Source organism: Podarcis erhardii, assembly GCF_964252035.2.
Source record: "Podarcis erhardii genome assembly, chromosome: 14".
Lineage (NCBI taxonomy): Eukaryota > Metazoa > Chordata > Lepidosauria > Squamata > Lacertidae > Podarcis > Podarcis erhardii.
The window spans coordinates 34,052,753-34,078,791 of record NC_138503.1 but is presented as its reverse complement, the minus strand read 5'-3'; the positions used below and the strand labels follow the sequence as shown (position 1 = coordinate 34,078,791).

At 41.7% G+C, this 26,039-nt stretch overlaps 1 protein-coding gene across 35 annotated transcripts in view; it reads left to right on the top strand.

Annotated features, from left to right (window-relative positions):
• RBFOX1 (RNA binding fox-1 homolog 1) overlaps positions 1 to 26,039 on the top strand; it is a 1,493,407-nt gene that overhangs the window by 1,117,222 nt on the left and 350,146 nt on the right. Inside the window, exon 1 of one of the 35 annotated variants that reach the window (XM_081840288.1) lies at positions 19,043 to 19,750. The exons of 31 other annotated variants lie outside the window; for them this stretch is intronic. In XM_081840288.1, coding sequence (XP_081696414.1) covers positions 19,607 to 19,750 — 144 coding nt within the window. In that variant the 5' untranslated portion in view covers positions 19,043 to 19,606. Of the gene's footprint in view, positions 1 to 19,042; positions 19,751 to 26,039 lie in introns of those variants that run through there. 3 more of the 35 variants (XM_081840279.1, XM_081840276.1, XM_081840270.1) reach the window with 3 other exon arrangements.

Below are 26,039 nucleotides of genomic sequence, written 5' to 3'. Positions count from 1 at the left end.
AAATCCAGTGGAATTCCAGAGGTCCTTGGGAAATGAAAATTTTCCCAACCCTAGTTTGTGACCTTGCTGCGTGGCACACTACTGTGCGGTATATCTGCCAATAGAAAGATGACAAGGATAGACTCCCCCCCCCCCTTCCCACAGATTGCAAGGATTTCTGCTTATCTTGCTATGTAAAGCTATGTAAAGCTGGGGTGAATTAAACAATGAAGAAGAGAAGCCATGTTTTCAAAGAGGGCTTCCCATTTTTTTCTTATTCATTGCACATTAAAAGAATATGTCAGGGATAATATTTTTAGTAGCAAAAAAAGGTAAAGGACCCCTGACAGTTAAGTCCAGTCATGAACGACTCTGGGGTTGCGGGGCTCATCTCGCTTTACTGGCCGAGGGAGCCAACGTTTGTCCACAAACAGTTTTTTTCAAGTCACGTGGCCAGCATGACTAAGCCGCTTCTGGCGAATCCAGAGCAGTGCACGGAACTGCCGTTTACCTTCCCACTGGAATGGTACCTATTTATCTACTTGCACTTTGATGTGCTTTCGAACTGCTAGGTTGGCAGGAGTAGGGATTGAACAATGGAAGTTCACCCCGTTATGGGGATTTGAACCACCGACCTTCTGATCGGCAAGACCAAGGCTCACTGGTTTACACCACAGCGCCATCCAGGTCATATTTATTTAATGTGGTAGTTTTATTTATTTAATGTGGTAGTTAAGAAGAGTCCGCTGGATCGGGCCATTGGCCCATTTACTCCTGCATCTGGCTACTAGCCATAATGGCTATGTTCTACCTCCACTGTCAGAGCCATTATGCCTCTGAATGCCATTTGCTCAGACTTGCAGGTAGACACAAAGCTGTTGTGCTCATGTTCAGCCCTCAGGCTCCCCACAGGTATCTGGTCACTGTGGTTTTATGTGCTTATGTTCTTAACCTTTTCCCACAGTGGCCAACCAGATGCCTGCTAGAAATCCGCAAGCAGGACTTGAGCAGCGTTATGATCCTGGATGGGCTGCATCACCTGGAATTTCTTAATTCATATTTTGGTTCTTCCACTGAAAGTGCCACTGTAATATCCAAATGATATAGATAAATATCTACTCTTTTTAAAACAGTGCTGTTTTAATTCTCAGCCACAGGCAGACATAGTTTCTCTGGGGATGAGCTTTGTTAACGCATTTCAAGGTAGTTTTACAACCCAAGCCTTCTTTTCCTTTATGAATGTGTTTAAAACAAAAAAAGTAGTTATGATGGCATGCACATTTGTAATGTGATGATATTCTGTCTTTTTATTTGTACTAAAATTGCACCATATTCCCAAGGAAACAGTACAGGCGTTCTTATTTTCTATTTGTTTTATCTCTTAGCCCCTGCACTTTCTAAATCGCCAACTCACAGCATGTTTTTCTTAGATGTTCTTAAGAAGCATCTCTCTCTCTCTCTCTCTCTCTCTCTCTCTCTCTCTCTCTCTCTCTCTCTCTCTAAAAAGGGACCTCATGTTCGCCCGCACAAGATTAAAATGGCTGATGAATTATGCAGCCTGGCTGCCTTGTTCCTTGACTAAATTTATCTCAAAGCAATTGAATTATTCTTGCACAGTTTAGGTAATGAAGACGGTCAGGGTTTGATTTTTCAATTGGGCTGTGTTTCTTCTTTCTTGCATGTGTGTGTGTGTGTGTGTGCACACGCACATACACACATTTTTGGTCTATGGTTTCAAGCTTCAAAAATCCTGTGGATTTTTTAGCAGTGACTTATAAAATATTTAAGCGGGATTGATGAGCAAATGAAAACATGCCCTGACTTTGTGGTAAGGGCAATGACAAGTATTTATGAACATCCCGAGGAGGGAAGCAGGTGTAAATAATAACCCAACGCAGTAGACTGATCCCTCTTTTTTTGTAGGAGGTTTCTGCTGCTAAGGCTAATAGTGTGAGTTCTGTCCTCCTCATTTTAATGCTGTTATTAATTACACAATTCTGGAAAAGGAGGAGGACGAGGAAGAAGAAGAAGAAGATTCTATGTAAACTTGAAATACTTTTTCTATACCGTCAACACCAATCATGATAGGTTATGGTTGATGCTAAGTAAGTCGGGGCTGGACTGGTGTGTACAAAGCCCCACTTGAAGGAAGCAGAAGCAGCTACCATACCCTCCAAGTGCCATTCACATTCTAGTCTATAAACACCCCACACATAGTGTCACACATGAGGTTTCTGGCAACTGGGAAATAGCAGTCCCTGGTTCAAATCTCACCACAGCCAGGAATATACAAGGTGCCCTTAGACCAGTTAATATTCCCTCCCATCTGAAATACAGAGCTGATAATTCTGGTCAATTTTGTAAAATCATTTAAGATAGTAAACTGCAGGGTTTGGGGATACTCTGAAAATGTATACAAATAGTAACTTTTTACACAACAAATGTGGTGTTTGGTTTTTCCTAATTCCGTCATTTAATTTAAGTATTGAGGCTGTTAGAACAAGGCAGGCATCTGCTGGATTAACATACTTCTCTCTCTCTCTGCTGCCGTGCCCTCGGCTTTCAATCTGTGCTGAGGTGTGTATTATGAGCCAATTTTCCACGTTTCAACACATCCTGGCAAGTGCCACGATGCAGAATTTTGACATGATAGATAGTGTCAAATGATCGCCTTTGATGCTTTACTTCTTCGAACATGGCACATTGACAAGATATGTCAGGATCACTTCCGAAGGGTCCCGAAGATGCCTCATGTCAATGAGTAAGATTGATTGCAATGGGTTAGTTAGCTGAGAGTTCATTAATGATAAAACATCTGCCCTGTATATGTAAAGCTCTCAAGAGAAGTCAGTCTAAACTTTTGGCCCAAACTAACTCTATCCAGAACAATTTTCTTCAGATGTAACTAATTTCTCCCTCCGCCGCCTTTTGCCCTTGTCTAGTATGTATTTATATTGATGTGTTTAACTCACAGCCTGCTCCTCTGCCTGGAAGCAGAGACTCTCTTCCTCCCCCCTTTCTCCCTCTCCCTCTCTATACGCATATATACAGAGGAAAAAAATGAAATATCAATTCATAAAAATAAAAATTCTGAACCCTCAAACTAAATAAAATTAATATCATAAATATGAAGAGTCATATAAACAACCAAGGCAAAAGAACAACAGTTAAAAGAACAACATCACAAGGCCTTCTGAGTCACAAGCATTTTCACAACTTTTGTGGTGCTGAGGGTAGATTTAGAACCCTAAGAAATGTCATGAGCACCACAAAAAATCCATTTTCTAGAAGAAAAGCTCAAAAACTTCAAACCCTTTCTGTCACAAAGCAACACCAGAACATCTACCCTCCAAAAATAAAACACAGACCAAAAACAGGGCAGCAGCGACTTCCGGGAAATGGCAGCTGTGTTTCAAATGTGGCAAAAAAACTGTGCATCCTAGGTGCTATAGGCATCTGTTATCTGTAAAAATTAAAGTGGATGGGAAGTGTAGGGAGAGAAAATCAGTAGCTCTTGGATCACCTGGCTATGGAAACCAGTAGGAGCTCAAATTCCAAGGTGGCTCTACCTCCATCCTAGACACTGTTCTGTGAGATGTAGTTAAGGTGAATTCAACTCTTGGATGTCTCATCCAGGCTCCCACAGTGGCCATTCTGACAGATCCTTGAGAATTGATTCTCCCCCTTCAATCCACCAGACCTCAAGAGCAAAACAACAGTGAACCTGGTGAGAATCCAGGATTAGTTGTAGGAGTGTATGTTTCGCTTCAAGAAGGCTCTGTTGCTGGGGTCTACTCAAGAGGCAGGAGAGCATCCGCCTGCAAACAGTGACCCAACAAGGAAATGGAGGAGCTGGTAGAGAGGATTTAAATCTCAGTCTCCTCTGGATTCTTGTTGTAATAGCTGCTTCTTGAGCTCCTTAGTAGCCAGCTTAAGTGGCCAGCTCCAAGACTCTGTGATTGAGTTCCCACATTGGCCATGGACATCATGCAGCTTCCCATCCAGATATGGCAGTTTTAAGTGTCTGAAAAGGATGGCTTTTCTCATGGGGAGGGGAGGTACTACTGAAAGTGTAACACACATTTTTGGGGCGTAGGATTCATGGCATCAAGAATCTATTCACTTGTTCTACAAAACTTGCTGAACTTACAAGGCATTTAAATATTTAGCTAATGTAGTGACTACCTCCACATCCCTGATGAGCCAACCGTCAGTCTCTAGACAGAGTGAAATGGCCCGAATAAATTCAACTCATAAAGCCTGCAGGCCACACCAGGACATGGATCTGCAAAGATTAATGTCCTCTAATTAATCCTGCTGTGCCCTGCTGAATCTTCTGGCTGTGGGGGAGTTAGGCAGCCTTTTGTAATTGCGGATGTCAGTCTTGTGGATCTGGGACATGCAGGGCTCCAAAAAGTCTTCAGACAAAAGTCTCCATTTGTCTGAAGATGTAAGATGGACCCTCAAATGAAAAACAAGTTTTAAAAATTTGGATTTTCAGATGTTCAACTTAACACAATGTAGACTTTAAAACCCAACTTTAGAACATTACAATATTGGCATGGTAGTTGGTTTTCCAAACTCTAAAAATTGGCATTTAACTCCACAGACTTGGCCTTGAATTTTGACCTCAAACGCTATTATGGTTGAAATTCTAAACACATTTACCTGGGAGTAAAGCCCACTGGACACAAGAGCACTGACTTCTGAGTAAACTTACCTAGCACTACACTTTAACTGAACCTTAGGGCACTGCCAACCCCCCCCCCGTGACATCATCACTAAATTGAGAGGCCATTATGCAATGACATAGGGTTGGATCCAAAGGTGCTCCTCTGCTCACAGAAGGAGTTTTCTGGTCACGGGGGGCATCCGCCTCCTGGCCTGCACCATGCTGGCTGGGGCTGGTGGAACTTGTAGTCAAACAACACCAAGAATGCACCTATTGGCTCCCACGGCATTAGAATGTTACGTGAGATGGGTGGGACTGCATGTAAATATGGTGTTATTTTTTGTGAAACCTCTTGTACAAGCAGAAGCAGAAGGATTGCTATAGAGCCATTAAAACATAGGGAAAGCCTGCTGGATAACGCCAATGGCCCACCTAGTCCAGAATTATAGAATTATAGAATCATAGAATTGTAGAGTTGGATGGGGTTCAACCCTCTGCAATGCAAGGCCAACCGGGACCAACTATGGGAAACCCCCAAGCAGGAACCAAGTGCGAGAGTACTCTCCTCTCCTGCAGTTTCCAGCAACTGGTATTCAGAAGCATTTACTACCTCTAGCAGGGGACAGTTACTGACTATTGGTAGGTGGGTAACCACTACTGCCTCTTGTGGGAGTGAGTTCCATAGTTTAACTATGCTCTATGTGAAGCAGTACTTTATCTTCCAACATTAAGCTTCATTGGATTTCCATTAATTCTGGTATTATAAGGGAGGGAGAGAAAACATTTTATCTAGCCAATTTACTACCACACTGCATCAACTATTCATCATTTGTTCAGTGGTACTAGTGGTCATTACACTTCTACCCATGGTGTTTTGGATCCAACCTAATCCCAAAACTTGGGCAGTGTATTCTAAGTACTTTACTGTCACTCTCACTCAGTTGTGTTTTATTTTCATGTATTGATATTTTGGTTCTGTTTGTACTCACATAACAGAGGTAAGCCAACATTGTGCCCTTTGGGTGTGGGTGTGTAAACGTTATTAAATTTTCTGTTTTACAATTTTAAATACTCATTTTACATCCTTAAGATATCAGTGACTCCCCTTCTTCTCTTTCCATGGTTCATTTTACATATCATAAATCCCTGCATATTTTACAAAAAAAAATACCGTTCAGTATTCCATTATTGCATCCATCAAAACTTATTTACGCTGTTGAATTTATCTTTATACTGCCAGCATTTTCAGCTGCACGCAATTATTTCCCATATATTCAATAAACCATAAATTCAACCTTCTTTGAACGCATGTTCTTCTTGTTCTCTTATTCTATATGTTAAGTCTGCAAGTTGAGCATTGGGGGAAATCATCCATAATGAATTGGGGGGAAATGTTCAAAAGTAGTTTCCCAAAAAAATCCAGAGTCCTTTCAGATTGGGGATAATTCAGACTGAAATTCCCCAGGTGTCCACAAAGGTTATTTATGTATGTTCCTACTGTGGCCCGTGCTTTGTTAGCCAAAAAATGGAAAACGAGTGACTCCCAACCAAAGAAGAATGGCAACTTAAATTGACAGAATATTCACAACCCTCTGAATTCTTTGGACTACAACTCTCCTCAGCCTCCATCAGCATGGTCATGGGAGCTGTAGACCAACAACATCTACAGGGCACCACATTGGCTACCATGACTTATAACCTGATCCTGATCATGTTTACTCAGAGGTAAATCTCGCTGGTTGCTGTGGGATTTGCTTTGGAGTAACTGTACAGCCATGGGCGTTTGTCATTAAGTGGCACTGGATTTATAAATGCTGGCACTGCATTTCTCTGGATCTGGTGATAGACATATTAGGAAAGTCAATAGAAATAACACCATGCTTAACAAAAAGAAAGAAAGAAAATAGCAATTTTGATTTGCCTGAGGTATGCAGGGGGCCTCTGTAATGTTTTGATCTTTGTGCAAAGAGCTGGTAAAGAAAAGCAGACTTAATACAAAACCTTAAAATAGGAGTCAGGATTTTCATAACAGGAAAATACCGCTGGCATGATGAACTGTCACCTAGGGATTTTGAAAGGAAGAGAAAAGAGCCATCTTGTATTTTTAATTAGTCTTTGCAATACAGTAGACTTGCTTTAAGATGCTCCTGTTATTCACCTGCTTGCAAAGTACTCATCCGGTGCTTTCAAGGCAATGGAATTCAGGAAAAGGAAAAACATGTCAGTTCTTCAAATGAAGGTTATGGAAATCTCTATGACATAGAGGTGAGACCAGGAGGCATGTACTTATGGTGAGCCCTGCTAAGAGTCTCATTTCCTAGCTGACAGGTTTCAGTCTTCCTTTGGACCCATATGTAGTCACACTTGGACTGCTGAAAACTATAGTTTAGGAGTGGTGAACCTCAATCTTGGGTCCAAATGTGGTTCTCTAGGCCTCTTTCTCTAAGCCATGCCCCAAGCCCCATTCCTGGACCACATTCCTTCTTCCCAGGCTGCATCCCCCACAAGCCCTGTTTTGCATCCTCCACTAGAGCCTCTTCCTAGCTGGAACGTGGCCTTGATCTGTGAAGTTGCTTCTGTGGATGGACAATGGAGGTGTGTGTGTGTGTGTGTGTGTGTGTGTGTGTGTTAGGAACACCTGTCTGTTGTGTGGCTGAACTCTAGCTGACTCTATGGAATTGATTTCCACAAAATGGAGTGGTGGCCACTAACTAGGATGGCTTTAAAAGAGGTTGAGACAAATTTATGGAGGGAATAACACTATCAGCTGCTACTTGCAACAGTGGCTGTGTTCTTCCTCCACTACCAGAGGTAGTAAGCCTTTGAAGTCTAGTTCCTGGGAATCACAAGTGGGGAAAGTGATGTTGCACTCAGGTCCTGCTTGTGGGCTTCCCCTTGGGGCATCTGATTGGCCACAGTGAGTACAAGGTGCTGGATGAATTCGGTCACTGGCCTGATCCAGCAGGGCACTTTTATGTTCTTAGAAGTCACATCCATTGATCTGCCCACTTTTTTCTCTGCCCATAGTCCCCTCTGGCATGTGGCCCCTGGAAGCTTCCGCATGAAGTAATGTGGCTCTCAGGCTGAAAATGTTCCCCATCCCATCATAGTTGATATCAATCATACAAACTTTATCACAGGTTGTTGTTGTTTAAAAATAGAAGCAATAATTTAAGTAGTCAAATATAGGTCACCTTAAAAAAAAATGGTTTTGTAAAATGCTTTGAGGTTTTACTACAATCAAACTATCTATCTATCATCTATCTATCTATATACATACATACATACATATATATATACATATACATACATATATTTGTCTAAATGCATTCAAATTTGTCAGTCTCTGCCATATACCTTGTATGTGTGTGTGAATTAATATCACATGCTTTAGAGAAGGGCTTAGTGGTGGAGTACATATTTTGCATGCAGAAGAGCCCAGGTTCAATTCCTGGTATCTCCAGGGGCAGGAGAAAGAAAAATGCTACTGTCTGAAATTCTGGAGAGCTATTGTCAGCCATTGTAGACATTATTGAGCTCCATGGGCCAATGATCAAGCTTTATACACATCAGTTTTCTTATGAGACACATTAGGGCTGTTTTTGTTTTGAGCATTTAAATATCCATTTGCAGCAGGATTAGGGAACCTGTGGCCTCCAGATATTGCTGGACTACAACTCCCATTCTCCCGTTGTTCTTAATGCTGACCATGCTACCTGTGGAAGATGGAGATGGGAGACAGAGTCCAGAAAGATATAGAGGGCTGCAGATTCCCCACCTCTTTCCTACAGGAGCAACCACAGAAGGCAAATAGTATATTGGTCAGACATTCCATAAACCAAAAGTGCTGAGAAGCTCTATGTGAAATGTTGTTGATAAAAGATTCAGGACTGATCACAGGAAGTACTTCTTTGCACAATTTTTAATTACATTACAGTTGTGAGAGCAATACCTACCCGCTTTGACAGACAAATTCATGTAGGATAAATCTATTGATGGTTATTAGCAACAAGAAGAAAAAAGATTTCCAGAAACATGGAAAGCCTGTAGCCCAGTGGCAGAACATCTTCTCTTCCTTAGAAGGTCCAAGTTTAACCCCTGGCTCCCTGGGTAGGATGGGGAGAAGACTCCTGCCTGAAAGCACTGTCACTGCCAGTCAATATTTGGAATACTGAATGAGCTGTACCAATGGTCTGAGTCAGTATAAATCATGTCCCTATGGATGCAATATATTGCTGCATACCAGACTGTGGGGGCACATGACAGGAGCTGGCTGATAGCTTCAGCCAGTACCGTGTGTTTTATTCCTGTTGAAGTGTCTCCTGTCCTGCAGTTTCCACAACCTGCAAAACTCTTTTTTTTTTTTTTTACCATACTCTCTTTCTCCCTCTCCCTTTTAAAAAATGATGCCACTGGACTTTCAGGAATGAACAGCAGGTCTGCCTGTCCTACTGTACTTTTCCCCCACCCTTGAAAATAACTGGCAGGTCCAGCACCTCGTTAAAGGCATCAGCCTACTACCGTTATTAGTTTGACATTCCAAATTGGAACAAGGAAGGTGGAAACATTGATTGTTCCTTTTGTAAGAAAGGGCCCCAACTAATCTCTCCAGCTCAGTCATTGTCATTAAATGAAAGCCTTTTTCACCTCCGAGTTTTCCAATTCAAATCCAGTACAGGTCATTTCATTTTGCTGTGTGTGTATGTGTGGTGTGTGTGATATAAATCGGAAGGCTAAGTCCAGTCACTAACAAATGAACCTGACTGCAATTGACACTAATTGGCTCCCTAGTCGTCCGTCTCAGCAGAGCAGCCAAGGATCAAGCACAGTGTAGTGTGTGGATCTGTCAGGGTCCCACCAGATCAGGCTTGGTACACATTAACGGTGATGTATGGGCAAGGGCACTATTGACATTGCATTACCTGTCTAGTTTTATGCTGATTGGAGAGTGATGAACAGTGTGAATTCTTGAGGACTTTTCTTACACATTTCTCCCCAGCCCCCCAGCCCCAAATTATGTTCTCTCGGGTGTTCTCTTAGCAGTACCTTTTCTCTGAAAAGGCCTCCAGAAACTGCAGAGTTTGGTCCTGAGCAAAAATAAATAAATGTGAAAATGTCACACTCGCAAAAAAACAGTAATAAAAATGCAACTTTATTTTTTGCTTCCCAGTACATCTCCCTGAAAATACTTTTGAGAAGCAACCCCAAAACCTTGCTCTGAATGTTGTCATTGGCAAATATTCGTCAGGTCAAGTGGAATTCCCTGGGGAAATTCTGGGGAGGTCCTCCGGTTTTCACCTGTTGCAGCAAAAATTCTAAAACTACAATGTGAACAAAGTACTTGGGCAAGTTCAGCCAACCAACTGAAATTGGTATCACTGGATCAAGTCCATCAATTTGTTGAATTAATTCAACAAAATAGATTTTGAGTAAATGTGCAATTAATTGTTACTGTTTTGAATTTTATTTTGTTATTATATTTTTTTAGTAGGCTGTGCAAATCACTATTCTGAATAAGGTGTGGTCATTGTTGTTGTTGTTTTTGTTGTTGTTTTTAAATAGGGTAGGGTAGGGGGCACTGAGGATGAGTTTATGGAACCAAAGACCCAAAAAGGTTTGGGAACCACAGACTCATTGCATCAAATAGGGGCGGGAGTGTCTGTCTTGAGTCCAGGAGGTGGGTAAATGTGATAAGGTTGTTCCGGGGGGGGGGCTATTCTGGACCTATGATGACAACTATAGACCCCTTCCTGGTTAAATTGCTTGAACAGATTATCATTACTGGCCAATTTCAGGCACTGTTGAATGGCACTGATTTATTATAGCCATTTCAGTTAGGCTTTTGACCTGGTATTGGAACAGGAATCTGCTCATTGGCCTATGGGATGACCTTTACTGACAGAAGGACAGAAGGAGTGTGACCCTGTTGATGTGCAGATGATGTATTGAAGTGGGGAGAGTGCTTCTGCTTGTGGGTTTAGCTTGTGGGTTTCCCATAAGCATCTGGTTGGGTACTACAATAATAGGATGGTGGCAGGGCTGGCCCACCCATGAGGCAAGGTGAGGCAACAGCTTCAGGCAGCAGGACCCAAAGTCCTCTGTCTGATCTGGCCACAAAGGTATGCATTGGCCACTGCTGCTGCAGTGGCAGTGACAGCTGTGGCATGTTCCTTGGAGACCGATCTGTCTCCTCCTTGGCAGCCCCTGCCCAATGCCATTCTACAGAAGACTCTTAGTGAATAGGAGGTGATGCTGGTTTTCTTCCACTCTTGTTCCTGATGTAGATATTCATTCCTCCATTATTCCCAATGTAGATATTCACTCATTCCTTGTTTCCTAGTGGGGAGCTAGCACCAGTGCCATTTTTTGCTTTGCTTCAGGTCCCAAAATGTATTGGACCAGCCCTGGATGATGGACTAGATGGACTAGATGAACCTTTGGTGTTCATCCAGCAGGAGTGAGAGGGACTGCTTCTGATGAAAGATGCCAACAGAAGTATGAATAGGTGGAGAAGGTTCACCAGCCTTCCAGACAGAATGTTGGATAGCTTGCCCAGTCTAAGGAATAGAACCATCTGCTGCACTAATCTGTGCTCGCCCATTCATTGTTGTTTACCATTGTTGGATGAATGTCTTCACTTGAGTAGCCTTATCACCTGCTGTGCAATGTGTAGCAATGTGTGTTACCTGCTGTGCCTTTGAACAGCATATGTATCACACTGATCTGAGCATTAAAGCTTTTTGGGGGGAAACATCACTGGAGTTCATTATCAAGTGAGAGCCAGGACAGAGTCTTCCACTACCAAATAACTAAGGGGTGACTTATTTATTCATTGAATTTTTATACTGTCTTATACCCAGAGGTCTCAGGGTGGCTCACAGAACAAAATCAAAATATAAAACCACAAAATATATAATCAAAAGAAAAACAGCAACCCAAGATTTTCTGTTCCCTTTGTTCTCCTTTGGCCATTTAAGAAGAAATATTTTTTTTTTTTTTGTCTGGTATATCTCTCCCCGTTACCAATTCTGCAAGACAATTGAATTATCCATTGGACTCAGGATGGATATATTTTGCATCATCTCAACCCCCATGCCAATTTCTGTTGTGGTGATGATAATAGGGATGGTGTGACTGCATAGCCTGTGGGATGACAGGGTGAATAATGTGGGTCTTCCTCCAACCACATTGTTCCTGCTAAACAACAATAAAAACAAAAGAAAATATTATTGCAAGCTTGATTTGATCAATTAATGATGAATAAGGAGTGTGGGATGACTGGTTGATGATGGACTTCTCAACTCAGGTTTCCCCTGACTACAACACCCACTGACTGAGGTTGATGGGATCTACTTTTATCCATTATAAAAGATAAAGGAACATCATGATAGATGATATAGATAGATGATAGATGATAGATAGATAGATAGATAGATAGATAGATAGATAGATAGATCATAGATAGATAGATCATAGATAGATAGAGATGATAGATAAATAGATGATAGATAGATGATAGATAGATAGATAGATGATAGATAGATAGATAGATAGATAGATAGATAGATAGATAGATAGAGATAGATAGATGATAGATGATAGATAGATAGATAGATGATAGATAGATAGATAGATAGATAGATAGATAGATAGATAGATAGAGATGATAGATAGATAGATGAAAGATAGATAGATAGATAGATAGATGATACATAGATAGATAGATGATAGATAGATATGTCTATCTATCCGTCTATCATCTGTCTATCTATATCATCTATCTATCTTTCATCTATCTATCTATGAAATGATTATGAAACTTAAAATGTGCAGGATTGTGCCTTTGGATTAGACCAGAGATGAGGAACCTGTGGCCTCGCAGATATTGTTGGTCTTCAATTCCCATTAAACATACCCAATAGTCATAAATGATGGGAGTAGTAGTCCATCAGCATCTGAAAAGCATCATGTTGCCTGTCCTTGAATTAGACCAATATATTGCAGCAGGTGTCAACTGGAGGGCAACACCTTTGTTACCTCTGGATTAAGCTTGCTTTTATCATGCAGACCTTATCCAGTAGCGAATAATTCATCCACATTTTAATCAATCAACTTGATTAGCCTATTTTCCTGCCAAATGAGAAAGAGAATCTTTCCCACCACCTGCTTCCTAGGACTAATAATCTGCTGTGGAAATGTAGTGAAGACACTCTTACCTCCCCCCCCCCCCACTCCTTAGTGTGATCTTATAGGTAACCAGATTACTATGGTATGCAAAGTTGGAGGGACGTGGGTGGCGCTGTGGGTTAAACCACAGAGCCTAGGGCTTGCCGATCAGAAGGTCGACGGTTCGAATCCCTGTGACATGGTGAGCTCCCGTTGCTCGGTCCCTGCTCCTGCCAACCTAGCAGTTCAAAAGCACGTCAAAGTGCAACTAGATAAATAGGTACCGCTCCGGCGGGAAGGTAAATGGCGTTTCCGTGTGCTGCTCAGGTTTGCCAGAAGCGGCTTAGTCATGCTGTCCACATGACCTGGAAGCTGTACGCCGGCTCCCTCGGCCAATAAAGCGAGATGAGCGCCGCAACCCCAGAGTCGGCCACAACTGGACCTAATGGTCAGGGGTCCCTTTACCTTTTTATGCAAAGTTGGAGTAGGAAAGTGGCAATCAAAATGATGAAGGGAATGAGGAAAGGCTGCAGCATTCAGGACTTACTAGTTTAGAGTAATGGTGAGTGAGATGTGACACGATAGAAATTTATATAATTGTGCATGCCATGGAAAAAGTGGGTAAAGACATGTTTTTCACCCTCTTTCTTAACACTAGAACTCATGTGCCTCTAGGAGTATGAATGTCGAAAGATTCACAACAGATAAAAGACAGTGCATAGTTAAAGCATGGAACTCACTCCCACAGGAAGCAGTGATGGTCCAAACCTGCATGGCTTTAAAAGAGATTTGACAAATCCAGAGTATTGATAAGGCTATTGATAGCTACTATTCATTATGGTTATGCTCTGCCTCCACTGTCAGAGGTCATAATGCTTCTGAATATCAGTTACTGAAAGCCACAGTGTGTGTGTGCTCTTGTGTGCAGGCCCTGCTTGCAAGTTTCCCATAGACATCTGGTTGGCTCCTGTGAGAACAGGATGCTCCAACAAGGCTCTTCTCATGTTCTTGTGCTCTTGTGCTAATATAGGATTGGACCCTCTACTAAAGTATTGTCTATACTAGTTGCCAGTGTGTCTTTACAGGGTATCAGGCAGGATTATTTCCTAGTACTACCCGGAGATGTTAGAAATTGAACGTGTGACCTTTTGCATACAATACATGTACAGGGTGAGTCCTTTAAAAGAGGCCCTGTGGATACAGAGTACCGTACACATGTTCCACGGGGCCTCTTTTAAAAGACTCGCCCTGTACATGGAGCTATAGTTCTTCCTCTCAGTTGTGTGTGAACTCATCCTGAAGTCGGGCACCCATGCTTTAAATTACTTCTCTGCCTACCTATGCAGATGTTGAACCATAATTTCATCAATCAGTTATGAGAGCTTATCGGATATTCTGAGAGCATCTGATGCTGTCAAATAGACCTCAGCATGTTCTGGATGGGAGGCCAATAGAAATCACATAGAGGCTGAAATGAAACATTAAAAGTGTTATGTGGCTACTGCCAAAAGCAGCTCTGTGTCCCCTGACACCCCCTTCCCAAGCGATAACATCTAGCGTACTGTGCTGAAAGTTTTACCATTCTCAATTAATGAGAAAATAAATTCCATTCAGTAATTACCAGAGAGGAGAGAAAAATCTGACAGCATTATGGATAGGACACCGGTTATTAATTGTGTTTAGTTTATATGTGGCGTGGCCAAGAGGTTCTGTGATTACCTTTTCCTTCGTTCTACAAATCATCTCACCTGTATGCTACATTATGCAGCCTTCCTAGGTGCCCATGCTTATGTTTAATCTCTCAAATCAATGCTTTCCATATCAGAAGCATGGGGTGCCAAGGTCTACACTCTGCAGCCTTCCAAGGTGTGATTGCTTCAGTTAAATCTCCCCTATTAAGCTTTTTTTTTCATATCAGGACGTATGGGGAACTGCAAAGGTTTGAAGGGTGGATGACAAATAATGAATTCCTTTTTGGGAGAAATCTTCCTATTGAGATCAAGCAGGCACCTTCACTTTAATCTTTTCAGTTCCTGCTAAAAAACATTCATGCTTAAAGAAGCCTACCCAGATACTTAGCAAGTTGAGGTAATTTTAATCTGTTTTAGTGTTTTATTTAGTGTTGTGATTTTTTTTCTTGATCTCACAGCTTTATCTTTCATAAACTGTTGTGAGGGTTATTGTTTTTACAATCAAGCAGTGTATAAATTTTATGAAATAAATAAGTAAACCACCTTCCCTCTTCTTTCAGGGAGGATGGGTGTCGCAAATTCCTTCCCCCTGAAAGGAGGGGAGCTGCATCCCACATCCTACCCCCTGATCTTAGCTAAAAGGCCGAGAAGTGGTGGCTTCAGCTACATAAATAGGTAATATGTGTATCCACAGAAAACTTTCTGTGCTTAGGGACACAGGAAACTGCCTCATAGTCAGAACTTTGGTGCATCTCAGTATAATGATTTGGTGGTGGCTCTCCATGGTTTCAGAGAGGGGGCATTCCCAGCCATATATGGAGATGCCAGGGATTAAAACTGGGACCTTTTGAATGCAAATCAGATGTTCTACCACTGAGCTACAACCCATCTAGATCACGTGCTTTGGTTTACTGTGTCTGGAATTATAAATTACTAAGGAGGGTGGCATGTGGGTTAAACCACAGAGCCTAGGACTTGCCGATCAGAAGGTCGGCAGTTTGAATCCCCGTGACGGGGTGAGCTCCTGTTGCTCAGTCCCTGCTCCTGCCAACCTAGCAGTTCGAACGCACGTCAAAGTGCAAGTAGATAAATAGGTACCACTCTGGTGGGAAGGTAAACGGCATTTCCGTGCGCTTCTCTAGTTCGCCAGAAGCAGCTTAGTCTTTCTGGCCACATGACCCGGAAGCTGTACATCGGATCCCTCGGCCAATAAAGCGAGATGAGCGCCGCAACCCCAGAATCAGCCACGACTGGACCTAATGGTCAGGGGTCCCTTTACTTTACCTTTAAGACCTCTTAAACTCACTGTGGTGAGATGTACTTCTGATATTCTGAGCGATACTGAATATGTTATTTGTTGGAAGGGAGATAATGAGAAGTGAAGCCAGTGCTCAGGTGGTAGCCTAGAATCTCCTTGCAGCCTGGATTTCCTGTGGCAAAAGTTGGTTTATAAATATCACCGACTAATAAACGTGTTACTGATCATGTAAATACATATGAAGACACACCTTACTGCAACTTTTTCTTCTTCTTGAAAGCAGCTTGGTTGCTGGGGGGAGCCTGAAGTGCTTCATTTATAGCACACATTTTGCTTGCTTGCTTAAAGCATTGCTTTGAGAGCTGAAGAACCATGGACAGTTCTAAACCATCAGACACAAAGCGTTTAGTGCCATTTGACTACAAAACTAAAACAATGAAATGAAACCACCCATAATATATAGAGAAAATGGGTTTGTTCATCTCTTATGCAACATATTTGTTTTTCATTGCCCATTGCGATAGGGTCTTATTAGAGGCCCATGTTTTATTTATCAGGGTGTTTCTGTGAGTCGGCTGAAGAATAAAGAGAAAGAAAGAAAGAAAGAAAGAAAGAAAGAAAGAAAGAAAGAAAGAAAGAAAGAAATCTCTTTCTTTCTATCGGCTCAGGGCATTTGCTGAATAACATGTTTAGTGTTCTGGAAAAAGAGGGGAGAGGAGCATGAGATATTCCTGTCAGAACAAGGGACTGCTTAAGGCAAAGGGATAGAATGAAGAAGGGGGAGGATATGAGAAAGTGGCTATAAGGGACTTCATTTTTATGTTAGCTTTTATTTTTACCCTCCTTCCTTCCTTTCTTGTGTGTGCGTAGGCTTTTATTCCCCCCTTTTTTATCCCCCCTTTTTGGGTTATAAATTAATTTGTGCTCTTCAGTGTAGGAGTGCTATCCGAGAACCTCAAGCTCATGATACATGGACTTTCCCTGCGCATGAAAGCAAGCCCTGTTTTGTAAGTCCAAGCATTTTCCTTATTTTTAGCCATTTAATAGGTGTGTGTGTTGGGTGGCGCAGGTTTGTTAGAGGGGTGTCTTGCTTTGGGAAGAGGTGTATTTTTGGTTGTAACACCCGGCCTTGTCTCAGTCCTGTGGGTGGGGTTCTTGCAGTAAGATTGCTATAGATTTCTCTCTCTCTCTCTCTCTCTCTCTCTCTCTCTCTCTCTTTCTCTTTCTCTCTCTGTCTCTTAAAGGAGCCTTTTCAAATGTGTGCACGTCTCACAATGCAACAGCTAATTACCTTCCGAGTTGAGAGCTGTTTGCCTGAATCACAGGAATTCTCTAGTGATCTGTTTGCATTTTAGTTCAATAGTAGCTTGGGAAAAAAATGAATCTTTATTTAAAGGGAAATATGTGCTCTCAATTTAGTTGCAACCTTCCCAACACCATTTTTTTTTTTTTAAATACACCCACATAAAAACAACAAGAAATGGCACAGAATATATTTCTGTGTGAAATTATTATATTTCCCACTAACTCTAAATGTTCCCTCACTTGGTACAGATTGTAGCCTATTTTGCCTCCCCCCCCTCTCTTTTCTTATTCTTATTATTGGTTTTTTTTTAAGTTGGGTTCCCTCTGAATGTTTGAAAAGTTCTGCTTCTGGAAAGGAACCTTGAGAGGGAAGGGAAATGGAGGGGAATCCTGAAGAGTAATTTGCTGAGATTCAGCCTTTTTATGGAAGAATTAATAATTCAATGCATTTGTCAAATTCCATTTTGAATAACACCAGTATCTTTTGTTACATATTAGTAACATGTGGAAGGGAGGAGGGGAAAGAAATTTGACCTCAAGGACAAGTTTTGAGCATAAATGATTTAATTTGCAGATCACATCCGATTTTATTACATGAAGACTAACTAGATCTACTAATGAATAATTATTACTCCATAAAATAAAGGGGGGGGAGAGACAGTTTGCGACAGTTGAATACTAATTCCAATGAGGGACATTACTCTCTCTTAAGTAAAAAAGTAAACATTACATTCCCCCTAGTGACTAATGGTGTTTGTTCATGTAACCTGACAGAATAGCCTCTTGTAATGGATTGTCCTTCTGACACATTTTATAATCTTAAATGAAATTATATATCTGTATCTGTATCTGTATCTGTATCTGTATCTGTATCTGTATCTGTATCTGTATCTGTATCTGTATCTATACACACACAAACAGAGCGAGAGCGAGAGATGTTTTCTTCCCAGAACAGGAGAGAAAGGGAGGGAAAGGATTGTGCCACACCATGATCTTTATTCCACGAGATTCTGCTGTGGTTCCTAATCTAATTTTTCACAGCAGTTAATGATTTTACAAGCTTCTGTGAAATGCAGAAGAGGAAATAGGTGTGAAGTATATTGTGGAAAATAAAAATAAAAAGATTTGGGAGATGTGTGTGCGCACACATATTATTTCCTAGATATATGGTATACGTATATTCATTTCACCTCACCCTGAGTGATTTTGATAATGGGGCTCTAGAAATTTAAATATACTTTCGACATTCCATGGTATCTAAACAAGCGGTTTTAAAATCAGAATTAATATTAAGAATAAGAAATGCTTCCCCCCCTCGCTCCTGTGGCTTTCATACATCAGATTGTACTTCTGGTGCAATAGGACTCAGTATAAAATGTGAGTTCAAGCTTTCCTTTCAAGTCAGGCATGTAAAGTCCATCTGTGTGTGTGATGGGGGTGTATGTTTGTGTGTCCCTGTGTATGGTACATGTTTTGAAAAGGATGGCCAGAGAGATAGGCACAGATCAAAGCCATGTGTATCTTCTAGAGTATTTTAACTTTCTTTTGTGCTTCTATACTTTTAATGCATGTTTTTCTAAACGCACACACACACAGAGAGAGAGACTTTGTTTTCTCTCTGTTTGCCTAATTTCTTCGATGGGGGATTCCCTAACTGCTTGTCGAAAAGAAAAGAAAAAAACACTGGAGAGGAGGGGTGTCTGTGGTGAATCATAACAGCCTTTCTCGTCCCAGCTGGGCAGAGACATTAATTGCCCAAACCTCATGACTGTATATGATGCCTGTCTTTCTCCTGCATCCTCTCCAGGGATTTTTAAAATGCAGTTATTTGAATTTTTGGTGAGTGGTACAGAGACCCTGCCCTGGTTAGGACCCATTTGACAAATGAGAGGAGTGGAGTAGCATCAGCCACACCAGAAGGAGTCTCTCTCTCTCTCTCTCTCTCTCTCTCTCTCTCTCTCTCTCTCCAATAGAGCCAGGCTTTTAATGTGGAACAAACCCTTCCAACCGCGGTTGTCACTGAGGGGGAGTTTCAGCAGCTCAGCTTAGAATCTGCCGGCTGCCTTCTCTCCTTTGCTTATTAAATCTCACCACCACCACCCCTTTTTTTCCCTCTCCTTCCCACACCTCTCTGTTTTTGTTTCGTTCGAGTGAGCTGGGGGGGTGTTGTTTGGCAGCATTGGGTGGGATTACCCTCCCAAACGAAAATTGTACCAAATGGCCTTGCCTTGACAATTGAACGTAGTGGGGCTTTAACACTGGGAGCTGGAGGTGAGGAGGCTGGCAAGGTTGCGTTGTTAAAAGGGGGGGGGGAAGAAACACCCTGAGAAGGGATGTTTTTGAGAGGTTGTGTTTCTTTTTGAGAGAGAGAGAGAAAAAGCAAACAAAAAAAAAAAACCCACACATCTGAGAGAAAGAGAGAGAGTGCTGGCAGTTGTGTTGTTGGGGGTGGCTGGTTTGGGGTGGGGGGGGAGAGAAGAGAGAGAGAAATAAATAACCAAGCTTGCACCGGAGAGGCAGCAGCAACGTGCGTGTATGCAACCCCCTTCACTTGTCCTACGTCGGGTTCAGAGCAGCAACATGCAGCATCCTCTGACGGGGACGACCTGCGTTGCGCTGCCAAACGTCGGCATGTGTCCCCAGCTGTCCTGTGCCTTGACTTTTATGTATTTACAGCAGGTAAGTCACAGCAACTTTTTTTTTGTCTCTTCCAACTCTCTCTCCCCCACCCTTGCTTCTCTCTCTCCCCCCACCACCACTCTCACCCGGGTTTGGTCATTCCCTCTTCTTGTCACTGTATTGTCTGTACCCCATGAAGTGGAAACAGCTTTCTGCCTGAATGGAATGTGTAATTGTCTCTTTCATGTGCCTGTGTGTGTTTGCCTGTGTACGAATGCATCCAAATAAGCAAAAGAAATTAATTCGTACGAGAAAGTCGCCTCTGTGCCTCCGTTTTCTTTAATGGTACAGCTTCAATGCATGTGATCTCAAATATTCTAAAGTTTTGAGGATGGTTCCCCCCCTTCTGTGGCTTTGGTTTTGTATTTGCTCTGGGAACGATATGCATGCAAGGTATAGATAGATAGATAGATAGATAGATAGATAGATAGATAGATGGTAGATTTTAGCCACGCAAAATTATGTTTATTATTATTATTATTTAAAATCCTTATTCTCCCCCCTCCCAGTTTTTGCTCCTGGGAATCAAATTTGTTTTTCAAAGTACAGTCCTGGGGCAAATTTAGTTTAAACTCACAATTTGTCATGTGAGTCCTTCATTGGAATTAGATGCCAGTGGAGGATAAATGGATCTGAAGTAGGGGGAAAGAGCAGTATAGATGGTAGAAGTTTGCCAGATCAGTTGATGGGTCATTTGGAAATCTGTGATTTGCATCTAGATATTTATCAATGGGCTTCGTATTGAGGGTTTACTATGGGGAGGGGGGAGGGCATAGGCAGTTACCTCCACCTTAGAAATCAGTGGTTCCCCCATTATTATTATTTTTCAGCATCTTAATATTAGGGGTTTCCCCCCCAACTGATGTTACAAATAAGTTTTGGGGTTTGTTGCCTTTTGTCCATGAAATTTCAGAAGGGAAAATAAATTAGGGCTGCATAGCAAGACATCTGACTCCACTTACTTAAAAGTAAATCCATTGAAATCAATTGGGGGGATATTTCTCCCAGGCAAATGTTCAAGCGTCTAAGTGTCAGCATCTCACAATGGCATGTCTGTGCTTAGAATTCTTATTATAAATGTACAGTTTTGTGGGTAATAAACTGAGCCTCCTACTACAGAGGGGATATGCACTGGGTGCAAAGGAGCAAGATTAAAATATATTGTCATGCAAATGTAATTGCATTTATTCTGTTGAGAGTGTCATCTGCCACCCTCCCCCCCCCCTTCTGCATTTACTATAACTCAGCTGAAGCGTACGGTACAGGAGCATTTATCTATTAACACTCAGCTGCTACGGCAGTTTAGATGTCACATACAGATGTGTGCAAAGCAATACAGAACTTTCTTTCCTTGTCTCTCTTCAGGGGGGGAAAACAGAGCAATGTTCTAATATATTCTTGATTTCTTGCAATGGATCTATCTTCTTATTTTTTTTAAAAAATGAAATTATTCAGAATCCAAGCATTAGTGCCTTTTAAGACGTGGGCAGTTGCTCGAAAGCCTCACATTTTAAAAGAAACAAAAGCTCTCTTCCGTATCCAGACACTCGGTGGGAATTGGCTCTGGGATTGACAAACAAATTATATATTAAAAGGTTCATGTGTACAGATTAGAATATAGTTGTTACGTGGGAGGGCTTTATCTGCATGCAATTTAAATTAGCAGTAAGCCTACCAAATCTTTCCTTTGTTTTTAAGTTAAAGTCTCAATGCTACTTCTGTGTGCCTTTTAAAAATTAGATGCTTGGGGAATCACCCTTAAAAGATCATTGTCTTTCTGCATAGCTGTACTATACCAGCAGAAGCAAGTTCTATTTTCTCCAGTTGTTTCTTGAACTTTTCAAGGCAACCATTTTAACATTAAGGAAGTAGCTTTTGAAAGGGCTTATGTCACTTAAGGTTAGAGGTCAATCTGGGCACACAAGGAACTGCTAAAAGATTACATAAATGCGAGGTTGGAGGATGAGGGGAGGGGGAAGAAGTGGGGGTCTAGGAATCATCTCTTTCCTCTATGTAGAATTGCAATAGCATTGTGCAATCTCAGCCTCTGTATAGAAGATACTTTCTGATTTAAGAAAATAGATGCTGCCACAATGATACGCTTGAAAGTGGTGGCTCTCACTCTGACCTGGACAAAATTAGGAGAGTTGCCACCATCTTGCACTTTGGAAAGTGTTGCATCTTGAAGGCTTTTCCTGAACCTTTCTGCGGATGCCTGTTCCGCTGCAGAGGTTCATGCTATTAACACTCTGTAGTCTCCCTCTCGTTTCCCTTGTAGAATTGGATTTCTACATTTAAGATACATGTGGTGTGGAGATTTAATAAAAAGAATACATTTCTAGGTCTGTTACTGTCACCCTGCCCTTTGAGTACAGTTTGGTCTGTAGAAGCTGCATAGAAAAAAACCTAGGATTTTGTTCAGATAATTTGTTTGTTTGTTTTGCAATACTACAGAAATTTCTATTGCATTTAATGAAGTGTTGTCTTAACTGTCATTTTGTTTATCAGGTAATGATAAGTTATCTAGAATTTTACACCTGTCACAGCTATGATTTGGTAGCCTTCTTTTTTAGGTGGGAGGGGGGGATAAATTGCATAATACAAAACCCTGTCCTTTGGGGATGCATAATGCCAAACTAATTCACAGTAGAAAATTTGGATCCTACTACACTCTCCCCCGTTTTTATTGATATGCATTAAGTCTGAGTGGTAAACATAATATCACTAACTAGATGTCGCTAACATTCTTCTCTTGAAACACAGAGAATAGGTTCCTGTCCTCTTAACTTGTTCTTTTACTTGTGTGGTGATCTACTTTAACTAATGCTCAAGTCACAATTACTTCCTATCCCCCTACAATCGTTTTTTGCCCCAAACTGCTTCCATGTTATCCACACACACACACAATGCAGAAAATTGTTGAGTAGATATAACACAAGCGTCTTGGTTTCAACTTTATAGCAATTAAGAAGCTGCTTTTAGTGTGGACCTCCCTTAAATGCAAAAATTGTAGGGTAGGTCGTAGGGACGGGTTAATCTAACAGTTTCCGTTTCTCTCAGTTTTGCCTTTTTTGTAACCTAAAGCCTTGTTCTCTACATTTTATGAGAATGGTTAACAGTATTATTATTATTATGAAAGTCCTCATGAAAATTCTTAAACATTTTAGCGCAAATTTCTCCTAATATACAGATTTTTTGCATACCTTTTTGCCTAATACGATACAGCTTTGCATGCTGTTTTCATTTATATATGCTCTTTGACACACAGTTTACCCTGGTACGTCCATTTTTTGTACATATTACTTGGGTGGATAACTGCACCGCAAAACCCAGAGTAGTGCGAATTTTGGAGGATGGCTGCTTCTCGGTTCACATATTGTTTCAGGAACAGCGAACTAGGGAGGTTTGCCTTTAAATGTGGACTGAACTGATTTCCCCCTCCATTCCTAGGTGGAGAAATAGGTGATTTAGTTCATTTTGGAAAATATGTCTCTGTGTGCTACGCTTTACCATTGTAATTTATTGCTTATTGAACTGAACCTGTGAGGTTTATAAGTTCTCTTTGCATTCACTGAAATACTTTTAAATGGTGTCAACAAAGCAGCCTTTTCCACACTAATGACAAGCTATGCTTTACAAATGCTGCTAAGAAATCCTTCAGAGCATGCAAATGTGTCCTTGTACAAAAGAGAACTTTAAATAGCACACGGCAGTTTATTATACAAATGCACTGGGAAGCTTGACTGATGAAATGGTTAAATTTGGAAGCCTGGCCTTTATGCCTTGTCTATATTATAGATGAACAGCAAGTCATGTGTTCATTAAAAGGCAGAAAGGGGGGAGTCAAAAGTTGGTGCTGGCATCCATCAAGAGGAGCTGTTCAAAACCCTTTAGATGTCTTGTCAACCATTTTACCAAGCCTAGTACCAAATTTGCAGCCAGATCCTACAAATGTTTACCTTCCAGCAACTCAATGCTAATTTCAAATGGGACTTGTTGCTGAATAAGCGCACATAGGATTGCAGCTTTGGCCTTCAGCTTTAGGATCTGATCGGAGAATATCCCATGTTCTGTAAAAGTAGATGTGGTGAAAATGGGTTAGCGATCAATCTTGGCTTATGAAGATGGTAACTAACATTTGTAAAACTCAACATAGAAGTATCTAGGCATCCCTTATCCTACCACCTCTAACCTCTGCAGCACATGAATAAAATCCAAATATGCCAGCTCCACAGAATTTTTTCTAATCAGGAGTGTGGAGCTTATGGCCTCCTGGACTACAACTCCCATCATCCTTGACTTTTAGCCATTCTGGAAGGGGCTGGTGGGAATTGGAGGACAACAGAATCTGGAGGCCCCCAGATCCCCTCCCCACCCTGCCTTAAAATCAGACACTACTTTGACCAGTGGTGTTTGGAAGAAAGATTTTAGCAGCACTAGATATCCTTTGAGGTGATTTTGACATCCTATATTGATCTGACTTCAGAAAGCAAACAAACTAAACCAAATAATATAGCTAGGGCTTAGACTGTGATATTGTGAGTGGCCCCCCACCCCACACAGCTGCCTTGCAGCCCAATCCATCATGAGAGGGGTTCATCTGAGCACAGCCAGGAAAACCTCCTATACCAGGCAACAAACTATGCTGTTTGGCCACAGTCCCCCCATATGGAGTTGCAAAGTCAACTGTTGCAATGCCATGCAATGTTATCTCACAACACAGCCATGGTGTTGTCGATACCAAAAGATTGGTAAATTTTCTCTCACTTAATGATGATACATGTGGTTTGTTTTAAATAGTGAAGTGATTTGTACAAAGGGTAATTCCTCTTAAATGGAGCCATTTCTCATGCCGGACACCAGCCGATCGAAAGCAATTGAACTGAAACTTCAATATCAGCCTGCTTTGTCTTTAACTAGAAAGTAGTTTGCAGGGCAGAGAGTGGCTCAAGACAACAGTTTTCATCCTGGATAACTTTGTTTCTTTTTTAACTACAGTAGTTCAATGAAATAACCCTGACAGCTAGCTAGCTTGTTGTTGCTGCTGCTGCTGCTGTTGAATGCACAATGTTATACAGACCTCTAATGTCATAGTGCATCCTTCTCCAACTGTTCTTGCACTGCAACTCCCATGAGCCCCAGCCAGCCAGGCCAGCAAGTGGGCACCAGACTGAGGAAGGCTGCTCTCCTCATTGCTAAAACAGCAGTGCTCATCTTAGGAACCTTCCTCAGTCAGACCCTTGGCCCATCTTGCTTCCTATTGTCTACATGACTGGCAGTGGCTCTCCAGGGTTTCTGGATGGAGACAACCACAGCTCCTGCCATCCCTGACCAAGCTAGCTAGGGCTGATGGGAGCTGTAGTTCAGCAACATCTGAATGGTCAACTATTCCCCACTCCTGGTCTACACTGACTGGCAGTAGCTATCTAGGATTTCAGAGAGGGCTCTCTCTCAGCCCTACCAGGAGATGCTTGCATTGAAACCAGAACCTTCTACATGCAAAGCAAATGCTCTGCCATTGACCTACAGCCCTTCCCCAGCTGTAAACCACACAATTCAAGTGGTATCTAGACCAGCTGTTAGCTTGTTAGTTATTTGGGGGAAATACCCTTCTTTTGTTTATGTTGCTTAGGAAAGTGCAATGTACATGGCTGGCTATATTTAAATAATCAGCTTGAGAAAAGCACGATTGTGTGTGTGTGTGTGTGTGTGTGTGTGTGTCTGTGTCTGTGTGTGTGTGTTGGAGAGGTGGGGGAGGTTGGTGCACATCCCAACAGGGGGGAAATCTGTCTTGTTTGAGCCTATGACACTGTTTTACACTGAGCAGTGGTGACTGCTGCCCATTAGAACTAGGGGTGTAAGAAGACATCATTTTGCATTCTGCATGCAGCCCTGTTTCCATTCCACTACAGTTTATCTTCTGCGGAAAACTACATTATTCATCTCGCTGTCTGCTGTAGCAAAGCTTTACTTAATTATGGTTTCCCCCTCCTATTCATTTTGATGCAAAGGCCATTCATTTCAATGCAAAGGAAATACAATGCATATGAGGGGGCGGTGAAGAACCATAAACAATTATGTATCATTTGCAGAGGGGGAAAGCAACAAAAACAGTGAATGCCAATTGCATTTGTCAGATTCATTTCCATTCTGTGCAAATGAGCAACCTTTGGTCATTTCCACTCCCATTTCTGTCAGAATTCTCCAACATGCTTCATTGGGACTGGTGAGTTGGGAGGCAGGCAGACCCAAGTGTAGGTGGGACCAGAGCCAATGACAGCCAGAGCCA